Genomic DNA, 19,707 nt, shown 5'->3' with positions numbered 1-19,707 from the left:
CCTGGGCCCCATACTGACATCTGGCTGATCAGTGGGCAGATGGGCCAAAGTCCCCAGCAAGACAAGCTGCCCGCCCCTGCTGGGGGCCGCCCCCTGCCACCACCCCAAAACCAGCCAGGTGCCTCTCAGATTCCAGAGGCCCATACTCCCATGGGGGGCCTGGGTGGGGGGTTCAGAGGTGAAGGGCAGTGGTTGGACTGTCCCTTTGTCATCCTCCCTGGGTACAGCAGGATCCCAGAATAGCCCAGTGTCCTGTGGCCGCTTCATAAACACCCCAGGCCAGGTGCCTGGAAGTGTCCAGAGAGGCAGGACTGCAAGAGGTCCCTTCCAGGACAAGGCCAGGTTGCTGGGCTGGATGGGCTTCACATCCCTGTTGTAGGTCAGTGACAGGGGTGGGGTGAACAGGGGGCAGCCTGAGTCCCTGCCTGGCCAGGGTGGTCAACATGGGTGGTCTCCCAGCCACACCCTGTGCCTCACAGAGCTCAGTCCCCAGGCCAACCCACTGCCAATGTGCAGCTGGTCTGAGCCCATGCAGGCCCCTCAGGGGCAGGCGGCCTCCGGGAGAAGAACTCTCTGGACCGTGGGCCAGAAGCCAGAACACGTGGGCTTCTAAGAGTTGGGGTGCTCAGCGCCCAACCGGTAGGTTCTCCCCCAGCCGTGTATCTCCCAGGACTTGACCTGGGCCTGCTCAACAGCAGGTGAGCTGGGATTTGAAGCGTCCCCACCCCGAGACTTGGGTGCTGGTGGAGCGACCCCCCATGCCCCGCCCTCTGCCATCCACGCCACGCTCCGCGCTGACCACACTCCGCCCTGCCCCCAGCCCGGCGCGCTCACCTCCTTTGCAGCTCCTTGATGCGCACCATGAGGTTGAGGTGGCCCTGGGAGTACTGCTCGATGACGTCTCGCACGTCGTAGGGCTTCCGCGCTTGCTGCAGCAGAGAGACAGAGTCAGGCTGTGCCTGCGTGTGTGGGCCAGCGCCGGGCACAGGACGGTCCCTATCCTCCGTGCGCATCCGGGATTTAAGGAGCCGCCCATGTGGCACCAAGGGGCAGGCCTGGATCAGCGCACTCGCCGTGGCTGGGCTCAGCCCCCAGCCCCCATCCCCCACCCCACCCGGGAGCTGGGTGACCCCAGGCCAGTGACTCGGGCTCTCTGGACCCAGGGACCTGCCTACTCTCCATTCCCAGGCCCCCAGCCCTGTTTCCAAACTGCCTTGGAAGAGCTGGCCCAGCTGAGGGCCTGGGGGCAGGGGGCGATGAGCATGGCTCCGGTCAGTGGCAAAGAGGGCAGTTTTGTGCAGCCCCCACCGGCCTGGGTCCCAAGCTGACCACACCCTCGCTGGCAGGCGCCTGCACTGTTCTCGGGGTGGGGGCGATCCACCCCACCCCCTTCCCCGGCAGTCAGTCCCCTGAGGTGAGCAGAGAGGGCCCCAGGGACAGCCTCGGCCTGCAGTGCTTGCTGTGGGTGGCAGGCCTCCTACCGGAGCTCTCAGGCTGCTTGGGAGGAGAAGATGGTCCTACTATGGGCCTGGGGCCAGGGGGGCAGGGCAGGGGACCCTGGAGCTCCAGGCTCAGCGCCAGCCCTGAGCCCATAAATGCATCCGGGGCTCAGGTGAAACCACAACAGAGAGAAGGAGGCTTCTCGGGATGTCAGCAAAACCTCCAGCCACATTTATGGCCTCGATCCCAGGAGCCCACGGGCTGTGGGTCCCACCCAGGTAGCAGGGTACTGGCTGAGTGGGGGTCTGATGGCTCAGGAGGCCCTTTGCCCACACAAGCAAGCAGGGCTCATTGGGGAAAGGGACTCTGTTGGGGGGACCTCAGGCAGACAGGGTTGGGGGGGCCCAGGTGGTCTCATTAACTCTGAAGGGCTCACACTAGCGATGAGCTGGGAGGTTACTGCTGCTTGCTGGGGGGCAGGGGGTAGCGGGTCTGCAAGAAGCTCCAGACAGCTTGCAGGGCAAGCAGGGGCTGTCGGGTCAGAGAAAGAGAAGGAATAAGACTCAGATGCCCGTCGAGGGCCAGGGCCAGGTCTCAAATCTGGGAGCCCCAGGGGCCCTGTCCTCCCTGCCCGAATGAGCCCTACCTCTCCTTGTGGTACCACCCCAGAGGCAGGCTACCCTAGGCTACGGGCAAGGCCACCTCTGCCTCCATCTCTGGGCACCTCTGGACATGCCCAGGGGCCCTGTCATCAACACTGGCAGCTAAAGTTCAACTCCTACATGGTTTGGGACCCCAGAATCCTGAGGCAGGACAGAACCCTCCTCCCCATCAGGGACCGGGCACAAGAAGGCCAGGGTGGCTCCTGTCCCCACCAGATTCGCCAGGTGGGGCCCTCACAGCCAACACCCAGCCCCACTTCGGACTCTGGGACCACCCTGCATCCCCATAGGGCTGAGACGCAAGGCCCGTCGTAGGATCTTGGGGTCAGGGGTGAGATGAAGTCTGGCAGGCTCTCTGACGCCACACACCCAGCTCCAGGACAAGTGGAGAGTGGCGCTGGGTGGTAGGCTAGTGGTGACGTGCCCAGGACTCAGGTGTTGCTTCTGTACGATGGGGATGCTGAGCCCTCTGGCTGACAAGGGGAGTGAGGGTAACGTAAGATGCGAGGAGAGAGAGGGCTGGAGGGCCCTGAGTGGCTCGTGCCAGGAGAACTCAATGGCTGTGACGGTGGCTGTGGCTGAGCCCAGGGTCCGTGCTGTGTCTAATGCCTATGGGGAGGTGGTCCTGAGAGGTGATGCCTGCTTTCCTGTGGGCCAAAGGGCTTTATGAGGCTCGGGGCCACCCCCGACCTGCCAGTGCGGTCAGGAGCAGGCTCAGAAGAGGCAAGGCGGGGTTCGGAGGTCAAAGTTGGGCAGGCCTGGCCCAGAATGGCGTGAGTGCTTGTCCTGGCCTCCCGTACACCCTGGGAGGTCACGGACCACTGTGGGCCCCTGAGTGTGTTGAGGGGCTCTGTGTGCACGAATGTACACAGACGTCTCCATGGAAAGGCACGAGAGTGCAGGGGACGGGTGTGTGTGAGCCTGCAGGAGCAAGGGTGGAGAGGAGCCTGGGAGCCGGCCCCCCGCCTCGCCTTGTGCAGGGTGTGGACCTCAGCAGGTAACCGACAGCTGACTGACACCCGGGACCCATGGCCTGGCAGGCTCTTAGGCCCCCTGAGACTCATCTTGGAGTTGATAAGCTCCTCCTTCCCCGCCCTGCCCCCACCAGGGTCTGGTCAGCGCTCCTGGAGGCCTTTGTCAAGTGGCTGCCTGGGGTCCGGCTGCAAAGCTCATCTCAGCTTTCTCTCTGAAGCTAATTTCCTCTGGCGGCAGCAGCAGGAGCCTGAGATGAGCGAGATAATGCCGGGCTGTCCAGACTGACCGACGGTGGACATGGGAGTTCAAGGCAAACTTGAAGGGCTGAGAGGCTCTGGCTCCTCTGGCCAGACACAGGGGCGGCCAGCCGGGTACTTATCGGCCAGCGGGGCCCGCAGGGGGGCCACCAGCCACGTCTGCTGCCCCTGGGGCCAGATGGGGGTGGGCGTGTGGGCAGACAGACAGGCTGCTGCGGGGGAGGGGCCTTGGCAGCTGGGCCTGAGGCGGGGGCCACCCCGGGAGGCCCCCAGAGCTCCTCACCACCAGGGGCTCATCCACCACTTCCATCTTGTTGAGTCCCTGCTCCCTGGAGGCCTCTTGCTGCCCACCCCCTCTAGCCGCCCCTGCCCTGGGCCTTGCCTGAGAGCCTCTGTCCCAGGGGCAGAGCAGGAGGAGCTGCTGCACTCACAGGCCCCACCTGGTCTATTCAAGGGCCTCGGGGCCCTGTGCACAGGGGAGGGGAGGGGGCAGGCCTGTAGGGCTGCCCGGCCTCCTTCCAGAAGCCTCCCAGGCCGCTTGCGGGACGCTGCCTGTATCCTGAGCCAGAAGGGAGGCCGCTGGCCTGGAAGGGAGGGCAGGGTGCCCCCTGAGGACAGCTGTTGGTTTTCTTGCCCACGTTTCTGTGACAGGCGCTCCCCAGCACCCACACCTTCTCTGGCCACGGTGGGTGCCCATCTGCCCAGGGCATCTGTGGTTCTGATCTGGAAGCTGCACACATCACCCTTGAGCTGGGCCTGCCCTGTGGGTACCCAGACCTGGAAGAGGCCCCCAGGAAGCCTGGTGTCCACCCTGGCATGGCTCTGCATGGTCCAGCAGTGCCCCAGGCAGCAGGTTCTGGCCTCTGCCCAGCGGGGGCCTGCCCCGGAAGCACAGTGGCCCGGCTGCTCAGGCTGGGGACCGTTCCCATCCTAGGAGAGTCGCAGTGACCCCTCTGTACCCTCCTCCCCGGTTGGCATCAGAGGTTTTAGCCCTCACCACCAGCCACTCTCCAGCGAGGGCCCTGCCCGGGCCTCCTCTCGTCTTGGGGACAGTCCTGCCCAGACCTGATCCCGGCAGAAGTTCCTGCCATTCCTGCCCCACCCGAGAGGCCAGCCCATCCTCGCCTAGCACCCTCGAGCTCCCTGTTTCACCAGGTGCCCCTCTGCTGGCTCCACCAGGGCAGCCGGGCCTCGGGGAAGGAGCAGCCACAGACCCAAAGGCCCACCATCCGGGGACGTTGGATCTTGCCCAGAACAGTGCGGGCAGACCTCCTGGCGCCGGCTGGGAATGGCCTTCACGGACTCTTTGATCCCACAATGAGGGGTCCCAGGCCCTGGCGGGAGCCTTTAACACTGCTTGGCCCAGTTTGGGGGGGAAAGGCCTCCTGCCAGGCTGTGGGCAGACAGATGGGCAGGCGGGCAGCACAACGCCCCTGGGGACTGTGTGCAACCCCCTTCCCCTCTGTCCCCCTCCCTTCCCCGCCCCTACCCGCTCCCGAGGGGCCACATGCGATGGGACCAGAGTCCTGGCAGGCTGAGGGCACAGGTGGGCATGGTCCTGGGCAGCCCCCTGGGCTCTTGTTCCCAGTCCAGATGGGAAAGAGGTCTTCATTAGGGCTGTTGGAGTGGGGTCTGTCCAGAGCTCCCCATTGAGTCTGGCTCCCTGGCCTGGGTGGGTGGGGGCTCTGCTGGGGAGACTGGCCGGGGCTGGAGTCAGGCTTGTAGTCTGGGATGGGAAGCACAGACCGGAGGGGACCCAGGGTCTGGTTCTCGCCCCAGCCCTGCTGTGACTGCTCGCGGGGCGGGGGTGTGAACAAGTCACCCCAACCTCCCCACTTGGTACCACACACAGGCCCGGGGGTTCTGGACATTGCCGCTGGCTCCGAGTGACCCTCAGACCTGGCTCCGCCAGGAACTCTCTTCTGAAAAGGAACCGGTGGCCAAGCCTTCCGGAAAGAGAATGCCCTCCCCCAGGGGTCCCTGCTTCCCAAGGCTCCATGTTCTCGGAGGGAAAGCTGAGCTGGGCCCCATCCTCCAACAGATGACAGTCTCCACGGAGGAAAGAGGTGCCAAGCCTGGCATCACCTGGCGTTCTCCAGGGGCTGCTGTAGGAGACTCACTCCTGGAAGGAGGGCCGATGGGGAAGTCCACAGTCTCCAGCCCCATCTGGCCAGGGAGACCCTACTCTTCCCTGTAAAGGGGGCCGCCCCAGGGCACAGAGCAGGGCCAGGACTCCTCTCTGCTAGGTTTTATTTTTTTTTTTAATATATATTTATTTAGCTGTGCCAGTATTTGCTGCATGTGGAGTCTTAGTTGTAGCAAGGACGGTCTTTAGTTGCAGCAAGCACGGTCTTTAGTTGCAGCAAGCAGGGTCTTTAGTTGCAGCAAGCAGATCTTCGGTCTTCGTTGTAACATGTGAGATTTAGTTCCCTGACCAGGGATCGAACCCAGGCCCCCTGCATTGGGAACACAGAGTCTTAGCCACTGGACCGCCAGGGAGGTCACTCCCATTGTTCTGACTCACACAGGGTGGGCGATGGGGACAAAAGCCCTGGGCAGGCCTGAGGCAGGTACTTCCTGTCCAGGTGACACAGGGCTGGCTCTGCACCCTCCCTGAGTCATTCCCACTCCTGTCTAGGGGGTGTGGGTGGGGGGTGAGTAAACTCCAGGGCTCCGTGTGGTTCTGGGTTGGCCCCGGGGTCCAGCCCTATCAGGGAAACATCTCTCCAGGGCCAGCTATCTTGGAGACGGATCTTGAAGTCATGGCAGGGTGTTTGATGGGTGAAGGGTCAGGTCTCAGACATGGCAGGTATGGCCTGTGCTGTGGGTGGGTGAGCGGCTTTCAGAGTGGACCAGGGCAGGAGGGCTGAGTGCAGGACTCACCTGGAATTTCTTCTTGGCTACAAAGTACTGCATACGCCGGATGACCTTGATGGTGGCCCGGTGGTGCTCCCGCAGCCTGCGGTGGAGAAGGGAGGGGAGGAGGGTGGTCATCCCGTGCCTGCCGCTGTCAGAGGCCTGCAGGCTGCCCGAGTATCCCCGGGCACACGGCTGGGCCCCTCCAGGAGCAAGGAGGATGTTCAGCCTCTGGGGATGGGGATCTGCAAGCCGCTGTCCTGCTGGCAGGAGGAAAGGCTGAGGCTGAGAGGCTTTTAATTAACGGGATGGCCCCAGAGGGACCCTTGCCCTGCCCCTCACTCAGAAGTGGGGTTGGAGTCAGGGTCCTGTATTGGCAGTGGCTATGCCCCTTACCCATGGTACAGCCGCACAGGCTTCTTTGTACCTTGAGGCCTTTGGGTTCCTCACCAGTACAGTGGGAAGGGGTACAAGCAGATGACCCCTAAGGCCCCTTGCGGCTAGAATGTTCCATGGCCCGCCCACCGGTACCCACTTGGAAAATGTAGGGCAGGACAAATCAGCCAGGGATAGGTACTACCTTTGCCACCTAAACCACCTTAGCCACACCGAAGCAGAGACATTACTTTGCCAACAAAGGTTCCATATAGTCAAAGCTACGGTTTTTCTAGTAGTCATGTATGGATGTGAGATTTAGACCATAGAGAAGACTGAGCTCTGAAGAATTAATGCTTTTGAACTGTGGTGTTGGAGAAGACTCTTGAGAATCTCTTGGACAGCAAGGAGATCAAACCAGTCCATCCTAAAGGAAATCAACCCTGAATATTCATTGGAAGGACTGATGCTGAAGCTGAAACTCCAATACTTTGGCCACCTGATGAAAAGAACTGACTCATCTGAAAAGACCCTGATGCTGGGAAAGATTGAGGGCAGGATGAGAAGGGGAAGACAGAGGATGAGATAGTTTGATGGCATCATTGACTCAATGGATATGGATTTGAGAAAGCCCTGGAAGATGGTGAAGGACAGGGAAGCCTGGCGTGCTGCAGTCCATGGGGCTGCAAAGAGTTGGACACAAATGAGCGACTGAACAGCGTTAGGAACCCCTCTGTTAAGGGAGCTGCGTTTCCTCCCCTCTGAAGTTCCTTTTAGTGTGTGTGTGTGTGCTAAGTTGCTTCAGTCATATCCAACTCTTTGCGACCCTGTGAACTATAGCCCACTAGATTTCTCTGTCCGTGGGATTCTCTGGATAAGAATACTGGAATGGGTTGCCATGCCCTCCTCCAGGGGATCTTCCCAATCCAGGAATCGAACCTGCATCTCTGGGTCTCTTGCATTAGCAGGCAGGTTCTTTACCACTAGCACCACCTGGGGAACCCCAGAGTTCCTTCTAGAAACATCATCAAAAGGGGACACAATGGCTAACGTATGTGCACAGAAACCGTCTGCAAGGAGATAATGCACATGGAACTAGTGGAGACTTTGCTTCTGGCTCTGAAGCTTGGTCTGATCACACTTTTTGCTGAAGACACCACCACAGCTGTGTGACAGCTTTATGACCAGGGAAGACTCCAAGGGCTACGATCCCAGGAGAGAAACAAGCTGGGTGAGCCTACATGTGCATACGTGCATTTAGTGTGTGGGGCACATGGGCTGAGTGTGAGGCTGGGGCCGCCTGGGCTGGCGAGATAAACAGGAAGCTAGGGCTCCAAAGACGTCCAGGACTCGACAGACCGAGACCCTGGTGAATGGGGGGCGCAGAGAGAAGGGGGCCCCTTTGGCCAAGCCTCTCCTTGAAGTGTTTGTGAGCCAAGCTGCACACATGGGGTGAGATTCTAGAAATGGAGCAAAAGACAGCTGCCAGAAGGACAAAAAGCTAAGCAGAGTCCCCTGCAGACTCATGCTGTGGAGGAGAGGAGGATTCTGGTTCCGAGTCATCAAGGAGATGGGGTCCTGGTAAACAGCCCAAGCTTTCAGAGGAGACCCCAGCCCTGCCACGGCCTCAGGTCACCTCAGTCTCCACCTGAATCAAATGCTCTGCCAGACACCTTTGGCTCTCCAGGGAAAACCATAGGGAGGTGAGGTCATGGAGCCTCTATTTATTTCATACACAACAGACGGAAAACCAAGGGACAAAACAGACCGCAGAAACAGATCTGAAGGTGTGGTAGATCGTGGTTCAGTTGCTAGGTCGGGTCTGACTCTTTGAGACCCTGCAGCACGCCAGGCTTCCCTGTCCTTCACTGTCTCCCAGCATTTGCTCAAACTCACGTGCGTTGAGTCGACTTGTAGCTCCCCCACCAAGAGATAAGGGCTGGTTTTCCCACTTGCTGAATTCAGGCTAACCTTGACCTTTATCATGGTGAAAAGAAAGCTGGGGAAGCCCCACCGGGTATAACTCATGTGTTCTTGGAATGTGGTTACGGGGACCACGTGAACTGGCTGGCTTCAGAGGCCGTGTGCAGAACCGAGGTGCCCGGGCCAAGAGCAAGAACAGGTGAGCGCGGCCATCATCCGCCGCCCCGCGTCCAGCCCTGATGAACCGCCAGGTGACTGGAGCTGTGTGAGTCACCTCACGCAAAGCCACCAGAACAGCCTTCCAGCTGAGTCGAGCCCAAATTACTGACCCACGGGATGATGAATACGGAAGAGTTGTGATGTGAAGCCAGGAAATGTAGGTGTGGTTTGCTATGCATCAATAGATTAAAAGAAATTAGACCCCAAAGTGGGGTACACGCATCAATCCCGAAATAGTGCTGGGACCAGGCTTCGGGCAGAGGAAGACAAAGGGAAAAAAAAGGCCAATTGTAAGATGCTGGGTGTTGGGCATGGTACCATCTCTAGTTGCATGAGACTCTGGGGTCTCTTGAGGGGTGTGTGAATCTTGCTTTGGTGGAAGTGTGTAAAGTTATGGCCAGAAGGCGGACTGGGGAAAGTCAGAGATGGGTGCAAGTCCTTTGCAGTTCCCCCAGCAGGGCCTTCCCCCTCAACCCTACTGTTCCCACCATTGTGGAACACTGTTGCCATGTGGGCATGTCTGAGCCGGGCTGCCGGAAAAGCCATGTGGAGGAGAGCTGAGGCACCCTGTCTAACAGCCTGACGGCTCCAGACTCCTGAGGCTAGCTGAGACCACCCAGTCACCACCAAGCTGCCACTTGAAGGAGCTGGGTGAAACCATCCAGATGAGGAAGCCAAAATGCTGATCCACAGAGTCAGGAGCAAATAGATGAGACGATTTGCTTCAGAGTTGTAAGATAAGGACTTGAAAATAGTGTTGATAAATAGGTTCAAGAAAGTAGAAGACAAGATGAAGAATTTCACCACAGAAGTAAAATCTATATTAAAAAGAAAACAAAGGGAAATCCTAGGACAGAAAGGACAATCAGGGAAGTTAAGAATGTGTGAGATGAATTTGATGGCAGAGGAGACATAGAAAAAAAAAAAAAAAGAGAGTACTTGTGAACTAGAGAAAGTAGCCAGGATGGAGTGTGGAGGGAAAGTAGAATTAAAGATACAGAAAAAACACGAGCTACCTGAGATATAGGTAGAGGCTCTAATACACGTGACGTCTCAGAAGGAGAGGAGACGAAGTGGAGGACAAGGAATTTTGAAGCCTGAATGGTTCAGAATTTCCCCCAAATGATGGAAGACATCAGGCCGCAGGTTTAAGCAGCTCCTTGGATTCACCAGGCTTTCCTGGTGGCTCAGATATTAAAGAATCTGCCTACTATGCAGGAGACCCTGGTTTGATCCCTGGGCTGGGAAGATGCCCTGGAGAAGGGAATGGCAACCCATTCCAGTATTCTTGCCTGGAGATTTCCAGGGACAGAGGAGCCTGGTGGGCTATAGTCCATGGGGTTGCAAAGAGTCGGACACGACTGAGTGACCAACATTTTCACTTTCTTTTCACTTGGCTCCAGCTGGAGAGAAAGACAAGGCATAACAGATCCAGGCCCATTCGAGTCACCCTGCTGGAGGCCAAAGGCACGGAATTACTGAGGGGGTGTGTGTGTGTATGATGACACGTTATCTTGATGGTTGACTTGTCAACAGGGAGGACAAAAGCCAGAATAACATCCTTAAAGAGCTCAAGGAAAATTCCTACCAAGGTAGCATTCCATACCCATCAAATGTATTTTTAGAAATGAAGGTGCAAGTGAAATAATCCAGTCACAAAAGGATAAACTCTGTACTATTCCACTTATATGAGTACCTAGAGTCATTAAATCCATGGAGATAGAAAGTAGGAGGGTACGGGGTGGGAGGGGTGGAGGGGAGTGTCCAGTGGGGACAGAGTCTGTTTGGGAAGGTGGAAAGCTCTGGAGATGATGCGGTGATGGTGACATAAGAGCGTGAATGGGATTAACGACCCTGAGTGAGGCACTTAAAATGCTTAAAATGACACAGATGGTACATCCTGGGTTATGCGTGTTTTTCTACAATAATAAGAGTAAGAGAAGGTAAAACTAAACCAAGAGAATCCACGGCGCTGAGACCTGTACTGGAAGGATGACTCCGGGCCGGGACTCAGCAATGACAAAGACGCACAGAGATATTTCAATACAAGAAGCAATTAAGACGGTAGAAAAGGACAGATATGTGAGAAAGCTTAAATTAGTGAATTAAATGGACTGAAACAATCACGCTAATGTTTCCTGAGGTTTAATGTATCAGATCAGATCAGATCAGTCGCTCAGTCATGTCCGACTCTTTGCGACCCCATGAATCGCAGCACGCCAGGCCTCCCTGTCCATAGCCACAGCTAAAAATGCATGATTACAGATAGCACAAGGAAGGGGGTGTCCATGGAGCTAAACAGCTGTGAGCACCACGTGTTGCCAGGGCAACGGTCACAGCGCTCATCTGAGGTCGACTCCAGTGAGCCGAGGATGCGTACGATCATCTCCAGGCAACCATGGACGGGATAATACAGGGCCTAGATTTAACAAGCGGAGAGGGGATAAAAATTAATTAATAACAATTTTTGATCAATCCAAAGAAGCAGGTCAAACTACCGCACAATTGCACTCATCTCACATGCTAGTAAAATAATGCTCAAAATTCTCCAAGCCAGGCTTCAGCAATACGTGAACTGTGAACTTCCAGATGTTCAAGCTGGTTTTAGAAAAGGCAGAGGAACCAGAGATCAAATTGCCAACATCTGCTGGATCATGGAAAAAGCAAGAGAGTTCCAGAAAAACATCTATTTCTGCTTTATTGACTATGCCAAAGCCTTTGACTGTGTGGATCACAATAAACTGTGGAAAATTCTGGAAGAGATGGGAATACCAGAACACCTGACCTGCCTCTTGAGAAATCTGTATGCAGGTCAGGAAGCAACAGTTAGAACTGGACATGGAACAACAGACTGGTTCCAAATAGGAAAAGGAGTACGTCAAAGCTGTATATTGTCACCCTGCTTATTTAACTTCTATGCAAAGTACATCATGAGAAATGCTGGGCTGGAAGAAGCACAAGCTGGAATCAAGATTGCCTGGAGAAATATCAATAACCTCAAATATGCAGATGACACCACCTTTATGGCAGAAAGTGAAGAGGAACTCAAAAGCCTCTTGATGAAAGTGAAAGAGGAGAGTGAAAAAGTTGGCTTAAAGCTCAACATTCAGAAAATGAAGATCATGGCATCTGGTCCCATCACTTCATGGGAAATAGATGGGGAAACAGTGGAAACAGTGTCAGACTTTATTTTTGGAGGCTGTAGACAGCATATTGAAAAGCAGAGACATTACTTTGCCAACGAAGGTCCATCTAGTCAAGGCTATGGTTTTTCCAGTGGTCATGTATGGATGTGAGAGTTGGACGTGAAGAAAGCTGAGCGCCGAAGAATTGATGTTGGTGGTGTTGGAGAAGACTCTTGAGAGTCCCTTGGACTGCAAGGAGATCCAACCAGTCCATCCTAAAGGAGATCAGTCCTGGGTGTTCTTTGGAAGGAATGATGCTAAAGGTGAAACTCCAGTACTTTGGCCACCTCATGCGAAGAGTTGACTCATTGGAAAAGACTCTGATGCTGGGAGGGATTGGGGACAGGAAGAGAAGGGGACGACAGAGGATGAGATGGCTGGATGGCATCACTGACTCAATGGACGTGAGTCTGAGTGAACTCCAGGAGTTGGTGATGGACAGGGAGGCCTGGTGTGCTGCGATTCACGGGGTCGCAAAGAGTCGGACACGACTGAGTGACCGAACTGAAAGAAGCAGGAAAGGAGGTCAAAAGGAAGTGATGGAACAAATGAAAAAACAGAATGAAAGAGTAGATTGCATGCATTCCAGAGGGACTAAATATCCCCATCGAAAGACTAAGATTGTTAGGTGGGATTAAAAAAAATAATTTGATGTTACCTAGCTTCCCTGGTGGCTCAGACAGTAAAGAATCTGCCTGCAATGGAGGAGACTTGGGTTCGATCCCTGGGTTAGGAAGATCCCCTGGAGAAGAGAATGGCTACCCATTCCAGTATTCTTACCTAGAGCATTGCATGGACAGAAGAGTCTGGTGGGCTACCGTCCATGGGGTTGCAAAGAGTCAGACACAACTGAGCAACTGACACTTTTATACTTCACATAAATATACTGAAATAGAAAGGCTTAGAAGTGTTGACAGCAAAAAGATAGAAAAAGATATATCATCGTATTGCCAAAAGAAAGCTAGTCCAGGTAAAGTAACATCAGACAAAGCAGACTTTAAGTATTACCAGAAATAAAGAGGCATATGTTACCATTTAACAATTGATTAAGAGGATTCCCCAGCAGTCTAGTGATTAGGACACCACACTTCCACTGCAGCAGGATAGGTTCCATCCCTGGTCAGGGAACTAAGATCCTGCCGGCCATGTGCCATGGGCAAAAAAAGCAAAAGGTCAAGATTTGGTAGGGAGAGATCAGTTCTAAATCTGTACGTACCTAAAACCATAGGCTTCACGTATATGTCACAAAAACTGGCAGAACTAAAGGGTAAAAGAGAAGATCCACAATCATGGTGGGAGATTTGACTGCCCTTCTGTGGGTAACGGATAGAGGAGCTGTGAGAGCATCAGGAGACAAACACGTCTGAAAAGCTGAGTTCGAACTCGATGTGATCGGCGCGTATAGAATATGCGCCGGGTGTCCTGGGAGCGCGTCAGCTTCCCCCGTGCACACAGAACTTCTACAGACGGGGCCACATGCAGGGCTGAAAGAGCAGGTGCCAACACGTCTCAAAGAAACTAAGTCATATACGTACGTTCTCTGACCTCCGAGAAATTAAACTAGAAATCATAAGGCAGAGATAACTAGAAAATCTTCAAGTGTTTTAGAAGTTAAATATCTTAAGGGTCAAAGGAGAAACCTAATAAGAATTGGAAGAGTTTTTTTTGTTTGTTTTCTAAGTAAAATTTATTTTCTCATTTCTTTATTTTTGTTGCATATAATTGCTTTCCAGTGTTGTGGTAGCTTCTGCTGTACAACATCATGAATCAGCCGTTTGTATACATATGTCTCCTCCATCCTGAGCCTCCGTCCACCCCCCACTCCCATTTCACCCCTCTAGGTCATCACAGAGCGCCAAGCTGAGCTCCCTGTGCTATATAGCAAGTTCCCCCTCGCTATCCTACACGTGGACATGTACTGACGTCACTGCTGCTTGCTCAGTTCGTCCCAACCTCTCCCTCCCTCCCTGTGTTCACACGTCCGTCCCCTCCATCTGTGTCTCTTTTCCTGGAGACAGGTTCATCACTACTGGTTTTCTAGAGTCCATATCTCCATGCATTAACTCCATGCGTTAATATACAATCTTTCTGACTTGTTGAGTCACTCAGTCATGTCCCACTCTTTGTGACCCCACGGACCGCAGCCCGCAGGGCTCCTCTGTCCACGGGATTTCCCAGGCAAGAATACTCAAGTGGGTTGCCATTCCCTTCTCCTGGGGATCTTTCTGACCCAGGGATCAAACCTGCATCTCCTGCATTCGCAGACGGATTCTTTACCACTGAGCCACTGGGGATTCCCTCTTTCTGACTTACTTCAGTCTATATGACAGACTCTAGGCTCATCCAATATTTTTAGTGGAATCATGATAAAAATGTGTTGTATCACAACTTACAGCTAAATTAGTGCTTGAGGTACCATGAAATAAGTTCTTAGAGGATATTTTATGACCTTAAATCATACATTAAGGGAAGAGGGGAGACTGGAGTCTATCTCAAGTACTTAAAAAAAAAAAGTAAATTAAGCCCAAAGAAGGTAGATGGAAAGAGATAAGACAGAGCAATAAAACAAATGAATTAGATACATGAATAAATTTAGTGAAATAAAAAAATAGACATTTCATTAAGAAATTCAACAAAGCCAAACCTTGATTCTCTGAAGAGACTAGCTAGAGACATTTAAAAATATATTTAGAGGGTATGATATACAAAAATAATCTTGATAGCTTAGATAAAACAGATTAACTTCTAAAACACCATGATATACAAAAGTAGATAGAAGAAGAAATTAAAAAACCCAGATTGCCCAATATTAATTAAATAAATTAGATTCGGAATTTACACACAAAAAAGTTTAAGGTTAGATGACTTCGCTGGTAGATTCTTCCTTACATGGTAAGAAATAATACCAATTTTGTATAAACCTTTTTAGAAGATTTTTTTTATGAGTCAGTATAATCTTGACATCGAAATCCTACAAGGATGTTTCAGGAAAGAAAAGTCATAGGCCAACATCTCTCGTTAACATAGGACAGCAAATATTCTACATGCAACACCAACAAATTGAAGCCAACACTATATGTAAAGACAGACAATCCTAGTCCAATCCAGTTATGCAAGTTTAGTTCAGCGTCTGAAATCCAATCAGCATTATTGGATCGACAGAGCGAGTAAGAAAGAAACATACAATCAACTCACAAGATACAGAAAAAACATGTGCTACAACTCAAGACCCACTCATAATTAAACACACAACTCTTACGAGAACTTGGAACAGAAGGGAATTCTGTCATGTGAAAAGCAAACACACAGACAAACTCTGGGCACCATCGTCCGTCGTGTGGAAAGGCCATGCTTTCCTCCGAGACGTGGAATAAGACAAGGGTGTCTGTCATTGCCGTGTCTACTTAACGTTACCCCCAAAGCCTCGGCCAGGGCACTGAGGTGAGAAAAGGGAAACATAGGAAAAAATAATGAGACCGGACAAAATAAAACTGTTTCGTCACCATTTACAAATGACATAATCATATGTATTTTAAGAAACCCCAATAGAATCTTCAGATAAACTGTTCTATTGTTAAATGAATTCAGCAAGAACACTGGTTTTAAAGACAATATGTGAAAATCAATTCTATTTCTGTAAGTTAGCCACAAAACATAGCCATACAAGCACACTTGTGTGTGCTCGGTCACTCAGTCACGTTCAACTCTCTGCAACCCTGTGGACTGTTGCCTGTCAGGCTCCTCTATCCACGGGATTCCCCAGGCCAGAATACTGGAGTGGGTTGCCATTTCCTCCTCCAGGGGATCTTCCCAGCCCAGGGATTCAACCCATGTCTTGAGTCTTCTGCATTGGCAGGGGGATTCTTTACCACTGAGCCACCTGGGAAGCCTTTTCTATGTGTTAGTAACAAGCAATTAGAAAATGAAATAGAGAGACCGCTTATGACAGCATCCAAACCCATAAAATACCTGAAAGGAAATTGCTTGGAGATGAACAAGACCTCTATGCAAAAAAGTACTAGACTTTAGTGAGAAAAACTAAAGAAACCCTTCATGAGTTGAGGGTTATGACATGTTCATAAACTGGAGGGCTAATATTTGTCAGATGTGAATTTTGAGGTATGGATCAAATCTGATTCCAGTCAACACAGAATGGTTTTATTTATTTATGGGAAGGATTTTCAAGCTGATTCTAAAATATTTGTGAAAAAGCGAACGACTAGGAATAGAGAAGACAATTTGGAAGAACAACGAAGTTGGAGAGGCGTGCTCCTCTGGTTGTAGACGTGCTGTAAGCTACAGGATGAGAACGGGTTATAGAGACGCAGTCTGAACACCTCCTGACACAGCAGCGTCAGACGGGACGGGTCAGCAGGGCAGAGTGACAGATCCAGAAGCATAAACACGCATATGTGGTCACCGGGTTTATAACCGAGGCGCTATTTCAATCTGGGAGGGAAGGAATGTCCTTTTTGATCAACGGTAGTGGAACAGTTTGGATAGCTGTATGAAAAAAAAAATATATGAACCATGATCCCCACCACACATCAGTCATAAAATTAATTCAAGTTAGGTTTTACATCAAAGCATGAAGGCAGAGACCATCAGGACTGGAGAAGAGAGGAGGGGATTATCTTTATGACCTTGGAAGATTTGCCAAAACACAAGCAACCCTGACTACAAAATAAAATATTTGACAAATTGCTCTTCCTTATAAAAATTAAGGCTTCCCATACATCAAAAGACATTGTTACAAACATGAATAGATGCTCTGCAGGCTGGGAAAGGGTATTTTCTGGCAAAGGACTTGTATTCAGAGCATTCAAGAACACCTACGAATCAATAAGGAAAAGACCACATGCTTTAAAAAGATGATTTGGACAAGCACCAGATGTCAATAAGCCCATGAGAAGGTGCTCACATCACCGCCTATGAGGGAACACAGACGAAAGCCCACATGAGGTGCCCACACGCTGGCTACAGTGGCCAAAATGACAAAGACCGGTGTGGGGTGTCAGACCCCTGTGTGCTGCCGGTGGGAACATACGTTGGTTCACCCGGGAAAGCTGCCTGGCTATAGCCTTGGGCACACATCACCACTAGGCATTCCCATGTCCAGATACTGACTCCAGAGAGACACATACTCGCATCCACCAGATACGTCGATGGGGAGGATTACAGCAGCTTTCCTCGGAGGAAAGCCGGCCACTGACAAAGCTGCAGGCAAATCTGATTCCATGCAGCCTCAAGAATGGACAACACTGCTCTAGGTTGAGAAAGGTCAGGACAGAGTTTCCCTGGCAGGGGTGGGGGTCGTTTCCCTGGGGGAGGAAACTTCTGGTGGGACCGAAGTGTCTATGTCTTGACCTCATGGGTCAAGATCCCCTGAAGGAGGAAATGACAACCCACTCCAGTATTCTTACCTAGAGAATCCCATGGACAGAGGAGCCTGGTGGGCTACAGTCCACGGGGTCGCAAAGAGCTGGACACGACTGAGCTGACTTACACAGCACACACGGGTGTTTATGCAGAGCGCGTGCACGCACACTCAGTCGCTCGGTCATTTCCCACTCTGACCCATGGACAGTAGCCCGCCTATGGATGTAGCCCACCCGCCCGTGAGATTTCCCAGACAAGAATACTGGAGTGGGTTGCCATTTCCTCCTCCAAGGGATCATCCCGACCCAGAGATCGAACCTCTGTCTCCCGAGTTTCCTGCCTTAGCAGGTGGATTCTTTACCACTGAGCCGCCTGGGCTGATCTGTTCCTTTAGGATTTGTGCGTTTTACAATCATTCATTCCATGGGTTTTAAAAAGATAAGTGGCTTTTAAAGTTCTCAGGAACAAATGGTTTCTATGTAGCTCTGGGTTGACCACTCTTGAGCCCCAAGTATATGAGATGCTCTCTGGTGAGAGCAAGCCCCCCACACTACTGGACAATGGGGGCCCCACGCGCAGAAGGCATTCGAGGCTGCGTCCCCACACCTGCCGTAACCTGGGCCCACCTGACACGTCCATGCAGGAGCCAGGCCCGGTGACGCTTCCACAGCTGCACAGGGGGGGATGGCAACTAACACACATCAGGACATACACGCGTTCACACACACACGGAACCAGAGCTGCAGCAGGCTCTGGGAGGCCCTGAGATTTCTCCTCTGGGGTCAGGGCCGTGGGCCCCATGAGCCCCGCATCCTAGGCCTGAGCCACGGGGCGATGTACCCTGGCCTCAGGTCCTTGCCTCTGGCATGCCCCCCAGGTGGTGTGGGAGCAGGTGGAGGGGCGGGGGCTCCCCGGGTGCCCCCCTAGGAAGGGCCCCACTGACTGTGACTGGCCAGGCCCGGATGCAGTGTGAGGTTCGGGGAGAAAGCTCCCACTTCCCTGAAACAAAGGACCGCACCCAGTGACTGCTCTGGAGGCTGCCGCCATGCTCCCCTCCGCCAGGTCCACAGAACGAGCCGTGGCCTTTGCAACCAAGCAGCTCCCTCACCCCAGGCTGCTGGAAGGCCAGGGCTGGGGACCCCAGGCCCTGCTGGCTCCACTCAGGCCTGCCGTGGCCTGGCCCTGACCGGTGACACCCTGCGGCCGGCCTCCCTGCCAGACACAGGATGCTGCAGTCTGCGCGGAAGGGCCAGGCTGGCCCCTCTCTCAGAGGGCCTGCTCCTCTCTCCAGGGGGGCTCGGCCTGAGGACATGACGACTGACACCGGGCAGGTGGGACGGGCACCCTGAGCCCCGCAGGTGAGCGAATCTCCCCTCCCTTCTGCCGGAGAAAGGAGACAGCCTCCCCCACCCCCTGCCCCTGGCAAAGAGAAGGGCCGGACGGATATTAGATTTTATCAACACTTTTTCCACATCACTAGGTAGGATCATTTGAGTTTTCTCTTCAGCCTGTTGATGTCATGGGCTATGTTAATTGAGTTCTGCATATTGAACGGGCTGGTTTATCTGGAACAAATGAGTAACTGTCACTTGGCTGTGGTGTTTCATTTCTTAATACATCAATATATAATTGGTTGTTCTTTCTTAATAATGTAGAAAAACCCCACCTAAAATAATAACTAAACCCCATCAGCCCCCAACTCAAGCCTCCCCCTGCCTCCACCGCCCTGGGAAGCGGTGACCTGAATCGGTGTCCCCTGCCTGTGCTTTCCTGATTATGCAGCTTTATCAGATTTCCGCGCATCCAGAAAGGGGCACAGCTTTTCTCTGTTAGTGATTTAGACTTTACAGAAACGTGTCATGCTTTTCCTCGGGCTCTTGTTGCCAAGACCTGTCCATCTGCCTCCCTCTGGTTTGTCTGTTCTGACTGGTGGTCAGGACCCCTGGTGACACACACCCCGGGCTGCCTATTGCAGCTGGCGGTAGACGGGAGCTTTCCTTGCGTGAGTACCCGGGGGTGCCATAGCCAGCTCATGGGTGTGTGAAATTCAGGCTCACGGGTGAGGCCACACTGTCCTTGCACATGGTGGCCCTCCAAGGGATCACCAGCAGTGCAGGAGGAGCCCCCGCCCCACACCCCTGTCTGCAGCCCAGCGATCAGGCGTCGTGATTCCCGCCAGATGGAACCGGGCGTGATGGAGCCATGCTCTCAGACACCTGCAGGCCAAGCATGCTTCCCCCACCGTGAAGGCCCCACCTGGGTCACTCTTCTGTTCAGTCATTTCTGTCCTTATTGATCTTTATTGTTGTCTAGTCACTAAGTTGTATCCTTGGCTTGTGACCCCACGGACTGCAGCCCACCAGGCTCCTCTGTCCATGGATTCTTGAGACAAGAACGCTGGAGTGGGTTGCCATGCCCTTCTCCAGGGGATCTTCC

General features: G+C 53.1%; 1 protein-coding gene across 2 annotated transcripts in view; it reads right to left on the bottom strand.

The window, feature by feature from the left end:
* Positions 1–19,707, bottom strand: part of KCNQ1 (potassium voltage-gated channel subfamily Q member 1) — a 380,806-nt gene that overhangs the window by 71,675 nt on the left and 289,424 nt on the right. Inside the window, exons 12-13 of one of the 2 annotated variants that reach the window (XM_005904430.2) lie at positions 6,218–6,293; positions 835–929 (exon numbers count right to left, since the gene is read on the bottom strand). In XM_005904430.2, coding sequence (XP_005904492.2) covers positions 835–929; positions 6,218–6,293 — 171 coding nt within the window. Of the gene's footprint in view, positions 1–834; positions 930–5,586; positions 5,791–6,217; positions 6,294–19,707 lie in introns of those variants that run through there. The other variant, XM_070360257.1, reaches the window with a different exon arrangement.

Source organism: Bos mutus, chromosome 22, assembly GCF_027580195.1.
Source record: "Bos mutus isolate GX-2022 chromosome 22, NWIPB_WYAK_1.1, whole genome shotgun sequence".
NCBI lineage: Eukaryota > Metazoa > Chordata > Mammalia > Artiodactyla > Bovidae > Bos > Bos mutus.
Note: the sequence above shows the minus strand (reverse complement) of the source record. Positions and strands in the feature narration are given on the sequence as shown.